This window comes from Gobio gobio (assembly GCF_949357685.1).
Source record: "Gobio gobio genome assembly, chromosome: 18".
NCBI lineage: Eukaryota > Metazoa > Chordata > Actinopteri > Cypriniformes > Gobionidae > Gobio > Gobio gobio.
In genome coordinates this window covers 2383338-2396311 of record NC_137111.1, presented here as the reverse complement: position 1 = coordinate 2396311, position 12974 = coordinate 2383338, and the positions used below count along the sequence as shown (strand labels likewise).

Sequence of the window (12974 nt, the reverse complement as noted above, 5' to 3'; positions counted from 1 at the left end):
AATAGAAGCAGCTAGAGCAGTCCAAGGGCAACGATATCAACAATATGCAAGTGCTGTAACAAGTCTCAGTTAATCTAACGTTTCTAACTTTGAGAAAACCTTGCCAGAATGTTCTGAGAATGTTTCCTGTTAGCTGGATCCAGCTACAAATATGTTCTGCTAACGTTGCCAATACGTTAATAAAACGTTATTTCTGAAAGTTCTCTGAATGTTCAAAACATCCAGTTAGTTAAATGTTTTAAAAACGTTTTTTCTTCGTTACGTGAACGTTATAGGAACATTCCGTGGCAACGTTACTTTTGAATAATCTCTCAACGTTCCGAAACAAGTAGTAACATTTAAAAATGTCTAAAACATTTAAGAAAAAACGTTCCGTAAATGATGTATAAAAAAATGTTTTGTGCTAAAAGAACATTCTTAAAGGCGAACGTTCTATTAACGTTACTGGAAGAACGTTTGTCCATAACTTTGCCAGAACGTTCTCTGTTAGCTGCTCAGCTCAAGTTTGATTACAGGAAACATCTGTCTCTTGCAGAACATGCTAAACTCTTCTCGGGATTTGTGCCAGTGTTGGGTCGGATAGAGCAGCGGTTTGGCTCTTACAGGGTGGAGAGGCTCTGCAGCGTGTCGAAGGCTCCGGGCGTTATGGTGCTCAGCGTGTTGTCGTACAGGGACAGAAGACGGACGTTGTGCAAGCCTGTGAAGCTGTTGTTGTGAATGCAGCTGATGCGATTGTTCCGCAGCATTCTAGAAAACAAACAGAGCATGAATTCAGATGAAGAGCATGATACATTATGAGTGTTTTCTGACTGAAGCGGCGTGGGCTCACAGCATCCTCAGGCCCTCCAGACCCCTGAACATCCCGCTGTGCGCAGAGTCCAGCTGGTTTGCCGTCAGGTGCAGCTCATTGACCGAAGACGCCCCTTCAAACGCCCCGTCCTCGATCTCAGAGATCTTATTGTTACTCAGGTTTCTGCAGGTCAAAGGGCAACGTTAGTAAAGAATCAGAACCGGTCGCACGGACAGACGTGACAGCGAGACTTACATTTTCTTCAGGTGAGAAAGCGTCTTGAAAACGCCTGTGGCTTCTATCGTCGTGATCTCATTATTGTTGAGACGGCTTGTGGAAAAACATACGGCAAAATGAGGTTAAACCAAACAGACTTCTGGAGAATTATCGTAAATATTGGCTGATGCTGTCTTACAGTTCAGTGGTGGATGCTGGGATGTGTTCAGGGATGCGGTTCAGTTTCAGATTGGAACAGTCCACGACGTTAGACTCACAGCGGCATTTGGCTGGACAGACCGGGTCATTATTACAGTCGTTGTTCAGCCGGGTATCCTCAGTTCCTACAAGAAAAACCCCCAGAATGTTGGACAAACGTTCTTCCCGTAACGTTAATAGAACATTTGTTGAAAGTTATCTGGTCTTTGATAACGTTCTCAAAATGTTAGCATAAAAACGTTACTTATGTAGCATTCATGGAAGGTTTTTTAATGGTTCGATTTTTTAAAAACTGGACGTTCTGAGAACGTTCAAAAATAACGTTTTGGGAACGTTGGCTAAACATATTTTTGGGTTCAAGCAATTTAAACAGAGGCTTGCGATGTCAGAATGCTTTAACAAAGGAAGTGCTTACATGCTCCGAAGCACAAGGCTGTTATCTAACTGGTGTTCAATAATTAACACACACACACACCAGGGCCGGCCCGTGGCATAGGCGAAATAGGCAAATGCTAGGGGCGCCACTCATCCATAGGGGCGCCAAAATGTATTACTGATACTATTTTATTCACATTCATTTTAAATATTACCAAATAAAGCGCAAAAAAACGTAACTAAGTCCCCCGCATCTTCCCGGTCCGCCTCATCGATCTCCCCCGCCGAGCTACTGAAGTGCGTCAGAAATAGGCCTATAACGCGTGATCAGTTTAACGTTGGGAATTTGTTGTGTCGCGTCGCCTCTCGCCGCATCTAATGTAGACAGGATTGCTTTCATTTTTAAGGGTGTTGGCCGCTCGCTCCAGGTGTAGACACGGTGAAAGTTGCCTGATAATTTATGACGGATGGCCGACTTGTAGTGTCATAAAAAACAGAAGCCCTCTGATGCAGGCAAGATAAGGGAAACACTGCAAAAATGCTCTTCTTTTTCGTATTTTTGTCTTGTTTCTAGTCTAAATATCTAAACATTCTTAAACCAAGATGCATTTACTAGATAAGTAAAATTTTATTTTTTCTTAAGTGAGTTTATGCTTAAAACAAGCTAAATTATCTGCCAATGGGGTGAGAAAAATAATCTTTTTTCTGATTAAAATCTTGTTTCATGTTTCTGTCCCAAACAGAAATAAGATCATTTTTCTCACCCCATTTAGCAGATAATTGTGCTAGTTTTAAGCTAAAACTCACTTAATTTTGATTTTTTTTCCCCCAGAAAACAAGGAAAATTTTTTATCTAATGTCATTTTACTAGTAAATACATCTTGATTTAAGAATTTTTTGATGTTTGGACTGGACACAAGAAAAATTTAGTAAAGAAGAAGAGCATTTTTTGCAGTGTAAAGACAGAGGTAAAGTGATGTAATGAATGAACAGTTTATTTAATTGCATAGTAGTAAAATACTAATGTACGCTAATTAATTCCTTAATTCTTAAACTATATGCAAGCAGCTGTTTTGGGTTCTCCAGTGGCCACAGACAGTGTATTTTGTCAAAAAATAAAAAAATCATATCTGTTTTTTTAAACGCATGTAATATCACTTTTTTAATAGCCTAATGTTTTTACTCTACAGTTGTGCAGTTTTAAGGGGACATATGGACATTTTTAAATGTATTTGCGGAAATTAGTAATGATATTTATATACAGGTTTATTTAAAATAGCAAAATTTTATGTAAATTTGACATTAAATATCTAAATTTCTCAGTTTAATTCATGGTGAAAACATGAATGTGCATATTAGTGGAAGTTTGCTGCCATCTACTGGAAAACAAACACTTTTGCTAGTTCTCAATAGTTTGTGCTTGTACTTGTTATTTGTGTTTAGGCTGTAATGTGGCGTAGGTGCTATTTTTGTATAGTTTAACTATCACAAGCCTTTTAAAAAAAATTTAATAATAATAATATCATGAACATAATGATGGGGTAGAATGGACTGGACATCATATAAAACAACAACAATAAAAATTAAAAAACATCAATGCATTAAAAAAATAAAACAGTACCAGTGTTTCCGCAACTTAGACTGATAACATGTAGTGCTAAACCTTGATACAAGGGGCACCAAGTAAAATCTTGCCTAGGGCAGCAAATTGGTCAGGGCCGGCCCTGACACACACACACACACACACACACTCCAGGGGACGGTGAGTTATGATTACAAGATCCTCTAAAATCATTTAAGACAGTTCTCCTTCTATAGAACCATTTTGGCATACATTTTTCAGCCATTCGTGTTTTCACTGTTATACGTTAGGGGGCGCTATAAAGCATCTCCTGAAATAGTACAGAATCTCCTGACCAAAACACAGTCAAAGAAGCAGCAGAAAAAAACAAACAATAAAAGTACTGTTTACGCATGTTTTATTCTTTGAAAAATGTTTGATGTTCTAAGCTTTCTATGAAAACAGTTAAAACACGGGGGGGGGGGGTAAAAACGCTTGAGTTCTATATACAAAAAAAAAATGGATTCAGTTCTGACTCAGAAACTGGTCACACTTTATTTCGATGTTATATATAAGTAACTTTTCAACTACATGTCAACTTATTCTACTAACCCTATAATAGCAGTCTACTAATACTCTACTGAGAGTGAGTTGGCCTGTAGCTACTTACAGTTAGAAGCTCTAAAGTGGACGTAATAAAGTTACCGAGATTGTAAGTAAATTTCACACACATTTACAAAGAAACGGCAAGTAACACACACTGAACGTTGCATTTTGAAGTTGAAAAAATTAAATAGTATTTTCTTCTTTGAAAACCATTTTTATAGTGTACTGGAAATAAAGTACCTGTGCAAACACACACTATTAATACAAGCTGTGTGTGATGTACAGTGAAGTGGACACACACTCACCCGGGATGACGTACTGCTCTTTGGCTGTGATGGAGACACAAGAGGACACGAATCACCAATCAGCATCTCACAATACAGCACATGACGGGGAAATGGAGCCCAGCAGAGCCTTACTGTATATGCTCTGCTGTAGTAGTATGTGTGTGTACAGTAGTACAGTTCCATTGTGTACATTTAAAACAATTTCACTGCGACTGCCATCATAAATGTTGATCATCAGATCCTCATTTGAGAATGATTAGGGAGGGTCATGTGACACTGAAGACTGGAGGAATGATGATTTGATCACAGGAATAAATGACACTTGACTATATATTCACACAGAGAACAGCTGATCTACACTGGAGGAATATCACACTGATTACTGGAGATCAGATTCATGAGCAGAAGAGACACAAACAGTTTACAATGTGATACTCACTGTAATTGAAGATAACGTGTGGCAAACACTCATTCGTTCCAGTAAGAGGTCAGAGTCAGATTGTTTTTGAGCTGGTGTGTGTTTGATGGCTTTGTGATTGATTTAATTTTGAACAGTGCATGAGGTTTGAGGTTGGTACACTCTCAGAAAAAAAGGTACAGTCGAGGTGCAATTTTGTTCCTTGAGGAGCAAAGCGTATGACTGTACCTTTAAAGGTACACAATTGGTCCTTAGGGTACAATTACACCATTGTTTTCCTCACTTAGAGCAGAAGTTCGGTCCTGCAGAGTTTGGCTCCAACCGTGAAAGACGTCTATAGAAGCTCTTATTGAGAATTAACAGAGCTTTAGATGTTGATAATTTTTTTTTCAAAATTCACCATTATGAAGATCAGTGTATCCTTTAGTTGGTCTCCATTATGGACATCAGTGTGTCTTTTAGTTGGGCGGTTTGACTCTTAGCTTCTTATGTAAGTTTGTGGTTTTTGTTACAGTTTTAACAAAACAAATAATCTGTTCAAATCAAAAGAAGCCATAAACAAAAACTATCATGAAGAAAATGTTTTGACTAAACTCATCACTGAGTAAAAATGTTAATAAAGAATATTCACCGACAATAATTTCTTGCCACAGATCAGACGTTATGAATTTAGATTTTTAAAAACACTCTATGGGGGGGTGGGAGGGTTTAGATGCACACAGAAATCAAGAATCAGCATCTCAACAATGGTGACATACTTAAAGGGTTAGTTCACCCAAAAATGAAAATTCTGTCAATAATTACTTACCCTCATGTCGTTCGACACCCGTAAGACCTTCGTTCATCTTCGGAACAGAAATTAAGATATTTTAGTTTAAATCTGATGGCTCAGAAAGGCCTCCATTGACACAATGTAATAATAATAATAATAGTTTTTGTGCGCAAAAAAACCCTAAATAACGACTTATATAGTGATGATGATTTCAAAACACGGCATCATGAAGCTTCGAAGCGTTATGAATCAGCAAGTCGAATCAGCGGTTTGAATCGCCAAATTTCAGCAGTTTGGCGGTTTGACACGCGATCCGAATCATCATTCGGCTCACTGATTCATAACGCTCTGAACCGCTGAATCGGCTCACTGATTCATAACGCTCTGAACCGCTGATTCGACTCACTGATTCATAACGCTCTGAACAGCTGAATCGACTCACTGATTCATAACGCTCTGAATCGCTGAATCGACTCACTGATTCATAACGCTCTGAACAGCTGAATCGACTCACTGATTCATAACGCTCTGAACCGCTGAATCGACTCACTGATTCATAACGCTCTGAACCGCTGAATCGGCTCACTGATTCATAACGCTTCGAAGCTTCATGAGGCCGTGTTTTGAAATCGTCATCACTATATAAGTCGTTATTTAGGGTTTTTTTGCGCAAAAAAACTATTGTCGCTGATTCATAAAGTTATTGTAGAGCCGCTGTAGTGAGATGGACTTTGTAACTTTAGTCTTTAGTGTCTTTTAAGGGTCTTGAGAGTGTAAAGTTGAGCCAATGGAGGCCTTTCAGAGCATCAGATTTACACTAAAATATCTTCATTTGTGTCTGAAGATGAACAGAGGTCTTACGGGTGTCGAACGATATGAGGGTAAGTAATTAATGACAGAATTTTCATTTTGGGGTGAACTAACCCTTTAATGCTGCAATGCATGCTGGGAGCCATGTGTTTTATACTGTGGTGGCTGAGTAGAGCTGGAGCTAAACTCTGCAGGACATCTGCTCTAGGACCGAACTTGCCGACCCTTGACTTAGAGGTACAGAAATGTTCCCTTAAGGGAACCACCCCAGTGACGGCCACTTGTACCCTAAAAGGTACAATTTTGTACTCTTTTTTTTGAGCATGTAGTTCTGTTCTTTGCTCTTGTGAAGTGTGTTGCGGAGCTTTACCCGAGCAGCGGAACTTCTTGCTCTTGATCTGGCCGATGCGTTTGTTGGCGAGCCGGCGAGGGCTGGTGCATCGGGCTCCACTGGTTTCGATGGGGTTGGAGCGCAGGTAATCGGCCAGCCACTTGAGATTACAGTCACAGATGAACGGATTCTGAGCCAAATGACTGAAAACAAGACACACACATTCATTCATCCACATTTACACGAGTCAATCTGTAACCCAGCTAACAGGGAACGTTCTCAGAGCGTTCTCTCAACGTTACGAACAAACATTCCTCCAGTAACATTAATAGAAGGTTATCTGTCCTTTAATAATGTTCTCTAAATGTTAGCACAAAAACATCATTCATGCAGAATTTTTCTCAAACGTTTTAGTTGGATGTTTGTCAAACGTTTTTTAAATGTTACTACTTGTTAGTTGGGAACCATTGGAAATGTTCTAAATATGTTCAGAATATTTGTGTGTGTGTGTGTGGGGAACCTTTAATCATCTATAGTACATTGTGCGTATAAATTACTTCTGAAATGTAAACTGGTACGGATTACAAATTACTGTGTCATAACCTAAAAAGTGTAATCTAAAAGATTACATTAATCTAATCGGATTACTTTTGCTGGTATTACCTAAAGTAACTCTTATCGGAAGTATAATCAGATATTTTAGTAATCATTATAAATTAGATTTGAATGCTTAAATATTCAAAAATGCATCCTCCGAAAACCATTTTGAATGCTTTCAACAGTGTTTAAATCATTTAGCAGAGCTCCTCCCCCTAGTGGGCGGAGCCATAATTCACATTTTTACTCAATTTACTGCACTATTTAATAATCAAATCTGCTCTAATCCTGACGAAACACACATCGTTGGGAAGGTCTGAGACTCAAGTGTCCATATCTGGCCACTGTGTTGTGATAGAAGTGACAGAAATGTATTCATTTTTAAACGTTAAAAGAGTTTTAGGTAAAACGCCTAAACAAAATATCACAAAAACCTCAATTTTTGTGATATCAACTTCAAATTTGGAACACAATTAGGCTGGACACATTGCTTTGATTTCATAGCAAATTATTTTGAAAAAAATATATGTTTGGTAATAAATAAAACAAGTTACAGTACAGTACATTTGCTTTACAATAGACTTAAACTTCTATAATTTCTTATACTTTCCTTTGTAAATGTAAAAAGAGACCAACTCCAGGCCAAAAAGTGGGTGACCGTTTACAGGACTACATCAACAACACACTATTTTTGTTTTTACGAAAATATAATCACTACATTTAAACGCTATATTAAGAGTCTAACATTAGGCATGCAAAAAGTTCTCCGATTTTATTTTGAGCTATAAGAGCGTGTGGTATGAATGTGTGTGTGCTCACAGGGTCTGTATGGCGCGCAGCGAGCTGAAGGTGCCCTTGGCCAGCGTTTGGATTTTGTTGTCGTATAAAGAAAGCAGCGAGAGATTCTGCAGGTCCTGAAAGGTGTTTGCACGAAGACAGTGGATCTTGTTTGCATTCAAAAGCCTGGAAACACAGGAGGAAGAGAACAGCAGTGAGCAGCGTTCATTCGTTTTATAATCTACATATCACAGCTCTTCAATATCTCAACTGAGATGAAATGGACAGTTCTTTCAACACTCACAGCAGCTGGAGCGCGTAGAGTCCATCAAACACTCCTTTGGGCAGATCCGTGATCTTGTTTCCATACAAAACCCTGAACATCAGAGAGACAATCAACAGAAGACCATGTACACTCGTCCTTACTGCTAGATAAGGGCTAAAGGTCATAGGTGGAAAGTATATTATTGCTTTGTAATGCATATCATGAATACTTATAACCACATACATTTTAATACAAATCTGTTCATTGTTACATTTTTGATGCGTTCAAACACATGACAAATAACCAATTTAAGATGTAACAAGGAATTTGCAAATATAAGGCATTTTAACTTTGATTACAATTATTTCTGAAAGATATAATTCATTATAATTAATGCTGGGCAATCGATTAATCATGATTAATCGCATCCAAAATAAAAGTTTGTGTTATATATTTATATTTATATATATAAATCCACACACATACATATTTAAGAAAAAATGTATATTTATATATAAAATATTTATATATAATATAAATATATATATATATATATATACAGTATATACATGCAAATATTTCTTAAATATATACATGCATGAGTGTGTATTTATATATACACATGATAATTATACACTGTACACACACATACGTTTTATTTTGGATGATTAATCGAGTGCCCAGCATAAATTATAATATATATTATGTTCTCAAAGCATTGCCACAAACGTTATTTATACATTGTTCATGGAATGTTGGTCTAACATGTTTTAAATGTTACTTTTTTTCGGAACGTTCAGAGATCATTCAAAAGTAACGTTCCCATAATGTGTGAAGAACGATACAATGGAATGTTTCCTTAACGTTCATATACCCAAGAAAAAAACGTTTATCTAAAAACTGCACATTATAAATGCTCAGAGACATAACGTTTTCATAACTTAATGGGAACGTTAGCAAAACACTCTCAGAGCATACTTTTTGTCAGCTGGGTTTTAGCCTTTTTTAAGTTATTTAAGAAAATTAGATTTTTTTTGCATTAAATTTGCAATTAAATTTAATATTTTGATGTGCATCCGAGTGTAATGGATTATCGCCAAAGAAAAATGTTAAATGGGATTTTGTTCTTTGAATTGATTGTTGATTGGATGATGAGATGTGGGCATGGCACTCAAGTGTATGTAGATGAGCTTGCAGGGGGCGGAGTTTAAACCGGATTAAATGATTGGAGAATCCTGCATACATCACCGGAGAGAAGACTGACTCTTCACCAGTTATTTTAAAAAATAAATGAAATAAAAATGAAACATCAATCAGCTGATTCATTCACAATAAGATCAAAAAGCTATTTTAAGCGAACAGATCGGGGAATTTCCTTTCGTAAATCCTCTAACTTACTAAATCTGATGGAACTGAAACAAAAGCGAATTAGAGAATTCAAGCGTACAGCATGTGGGTGATGTACAGTAAGTTAAGATGCAGTGAAGGGTTGTCCCATGAATATTAATGAGTTTACACCCAGAAAGTCAGCATGGCCTAATTAATATGCATGAGATAAGCCACAAACCACCTATCACAGCACACACACACTCACAGTGAGTTTAGGGAGCGCAGGCCCTGGAAGGCGTCTGGAGCGATCTCAGAAATCTGGTTGTTGCTGAGATCTCTGTAAAGAGAGACAGAAAAAGACTTGGTCGTGTCAAAGTGTCAGCAGACGACATGTGAAGTGAGTTTGCCAGGATCACGCTGAGTCTGGGCTGTTTTTGGCTCATGTGGCAGTCGGTATGTAAATGGGTAGGTCTGAACCTCCAGCTCGTCTGTGGTGAGGACTATTAGTAAACGGCAGGCATTATAGGCCACGGAGAAGACTTTAATAAGCCTGCGGTCTACCCATCAAACCACACACAAGCACAGACTGCAGAGAGAAAATACTCCCCGACAACATGTCATGTGAGTTTGTAGAGCTTTTTACAAGACAGGCTACATGAGCAAATCGGCTTCTGGAAAATCTCAACTTTAAGTCACATTTATTCATACAGCACAGATTGTTTCAAAGCAGCTTCACAGTAATAATCAGGACAATAACAGAATCGATGCAAACTTAAAAGAGTCAATCCTGAATCAATACAGTATACAGGATTTGAATTGCTTTAATAGTTTTTTAACTTGTTACTCACCATGAAAATAGACGAGAAAGCTGGCATGTCCTTAAAACACCAACCAACCAACTTAGAGTCAACATAATCAAAATGGACAATTCTTGCTTTTCTATGGAATTCCATGCACATCATTATTATTGTTTTAAATTCATGTTCCTGATTGAATCTTGAATCAGAATAACTTCCCCTCCCTCTTGCAGCGACATCTCTTCTCTGATAACGAGGGCGGGGCAACCTGTCACTCACATGAGATCCACCAATAGCAAACCACAACCATCTAATCAATTCCCCACTGACAAAATCAAGCCCTGCCCACTGCCATATAGACATTCCTTTCACAGTCTCATCTCTGACTTATTATACTGTTCACACTGTAAAGCTGCTATGAAACAATATTGTGAAAAGCCCTATACAAATAATCTTGAATTGAATATGACAGACTAAACTGGATTCTGTATGAATAAATCCAATCAATGAGTAGCATAACTTACATTCGGCGCAGTTTCTTATAAGGAGAGAAGGCTCCTGGAGGGATGGATTTGATGCCGTTCTGTTCCAGTCGTCTGCAAAAACACACAAGCGTTAACATTTCATTGCACTCTCTAATAGACACACTCCCACTCCATTTCACCTGCAATCAAGTAGTCACAGTCTTCACTAATGCTGTAGTCTCTGCCATCAATATTCTCCATTCAATATTTTGTATTCGGTTTATTAGCATTATTATTGTACAACATACAGCGAAAATGACTTTCTAGCCACTTAATGTGTTCAGATTGTTTCCATAATACAATTATTTATTTATTACTTTTCTAATCTCAAGAATCATTAGTCTCTGTAATTTATAGTGTGTGTGCTTAGGTGCCAGGTAGGATGATGGGAAAAGCAGTCTGCGACATTAATCCTCCCTCCCGTCTGACAGAGGGAAGCAGGGAGTAGATGAAGGAGTGAGGGTAGTGGGATACAAAGCAATGCCAAGACAAAGGGAGAACCGATGAAGGGAAAAGGGAAGGTGGAGCCAGGAGCCTGTCTGACTGAGGTGGAGACCCAGGCGAGCTGGGGAGCCGAAGTTCCGGGATGACATCAATGGACTAGAGGGTCGAGGTGTAACCACAGGCTCGCGGGACCGAGGTTGAGACGGCAGAATGGGGTGGAGCCAGTGGGAGTGAAGACTACGGTGGAGCCAGAGGGAAAGAAGACCCCAGTGGAGCTAAAGGGATGGAGGAATGATGCATAGCCAGACTGGAAGTCTATGGGCCAACTAGGGTGATGACTGACCAAGGTGGAGCCGGAGGGACGAGGGAGCCTAGCAGGGCATGAGGGACCACGGTGAAGCAGAGGGAACGTTGAGCCAAGGTGGAGCCGATGGGTCGGAGGGCCAAGATGGAGTCCGGGGTTTGGAGGCTACACTCTAAAAAAAAAAAGGTTCTATATTGCACCAAAAATGGTTCTTGGCTCGTAATCATAGGGGAACCTTTTTTAGTGCTATATAGCACCAATTTTGGTGCTTCAGTGGTTCTTCAGCGGTTCTTCAGAGGTTCTTCAGCGGTTCTTCAGAGGTTCTTCAGTGGTTCTTCAGAGGTTCTTCAGCGGTTCTTCAGAGGTTCTTCAGTGGTTCTTCAGCGGTTCTTCAGTGGTTCTTCAGCGGTTCTTCAGCGGTTCTTCAGCGGTTCTTCAGCGGTTCTTCAGTGGTTCTTCAGCGGTTCTTCAGCGGTTCTTCAGCGGTTCTTCAGTGGTTCTTCAGTGGTTCTTCAGCGGTTCTTCAGCGGTTCTTCAGTGGTTCTTCAGCGGTTCTTCAGTGGTTCTTCAGCGGTTCTTCAGTGGTTCTTCAGTGGTTCTTCAGCGGTTCTTCAGCGGTTCTTCAGTGGTTCTTCAGAGGTTCTTCAGCGGTTCTTCAGAGGTTCTTCAGCGGTTCTTCAGAGGTTCTTCACCGGTTCTTTGACTAAGGTGCTATATAGCACCTCTGAAGAACCGCTGAAGAACCACTGAAGCACCAAAATTGGTGCTATATAGCACTAAAAAAGGTTCCCCTATGATTACGAGCCTTTTTTTTTAGAGTGTAGAGGTTACTTCCCCCTCCTGTACGGCAGCTCCCGACTGACTGAACTGTCCAAGGGGGAGTGGAAGGAGGGAAGTGCCAGGGAGGAGATGAAGGAGTGAGGGGGCATACTGTGATACAGAGCAATGCCAAGACAAAGGCCCACAGGGAGAACCGATGAAGGGAAAAGGCAAAGTGAAGCCAGGAGCCTGTCTGACTGAGGTGGAGACCCAGGCGGAGATGGGGAGCCGAAGTTACAGGGTGACATCGATGGAATGGAGGGCCAAGGTGTAACCACAGGCTCGTGGGAGCGAGGTAGAGATGGCAGAATGGGGTGGAGCCAGTGGGAGTGAAGAATACGGTGGAGCCAGAGGGAAAGAAGACCCCAGTGGAGCTGAAGGGGTGGATGAATGATACATAGCCTGACTGGAAGTCCATGGCCAATGGAGAAAAGAGGCGAGGTGGAGCCAGGAGCCTGTCTGACTGAGGTGGAGCAGATGGTGGTGGAGACTCAGGTGGAGCCGAAGAGCAGAAGACTTGAGGCGTAACTGCAGCCTTGTTGGACCAAGGCAGAGACGGGAGCTCTGCAGACATGGAGGAGCCAGTGGGAGTGAAGACAACGGTGGAGCCACAGGGAAAGACAAGCCCAGTGGAGCTGAAAGGGTGGAGGGATGAAGCATAGCCAGAGGACTAGAAGCAGGGCTTAAAAACGGAAAAAAATATAAATCGGTTCACTCCGAGCAGAATCGATAT

General features: G+C 40.0%; 1 protein-coding gene across 1 annotated transcript in view; it reads right to left on the bottom strand.

The window, feature by feature from the left end:
- slit1a (slit homolog 1a) overlaps positions 1-12974 on the bottom strand; it is a 122842-nt gene that overhangs the window by 42012 nt on the left and 67856 nt on the right. Inside the window, exons 10-19 of the mRNA XM_079841942.1 lie at positions 10675-10746; positions 9619-9690; positions 8064-8135; positions 7802-7945; positions 6425-6588; positions 4073-4096; positions 1206-1350; positions 1046-1120; positions 830-973; positions 604-747 (exon numbers count right to left, since the gene is read on the bottom strand). Of these exons, the coding sequence (XP_079698068.1) occupies positions 604-747; positions 830-973; positions 1046-1120; positions 1206-1350; positions 4073-4096; positions 6425-6588; positions 7802-7945; positions 8064-8135; positions 9619-9690; positions 10675-10746 (1056 nt within the window). The remainder of the gene's footprint in view (positions 1-603; positions 748-829; positions 974-1045; positions 1121-1205; positions 1351-4072; positions 4097-6424; positions 6589-7801; positions 7946-8063; positions 8136-9618; positions 9691-10674; positions 10747-12974) is intronic.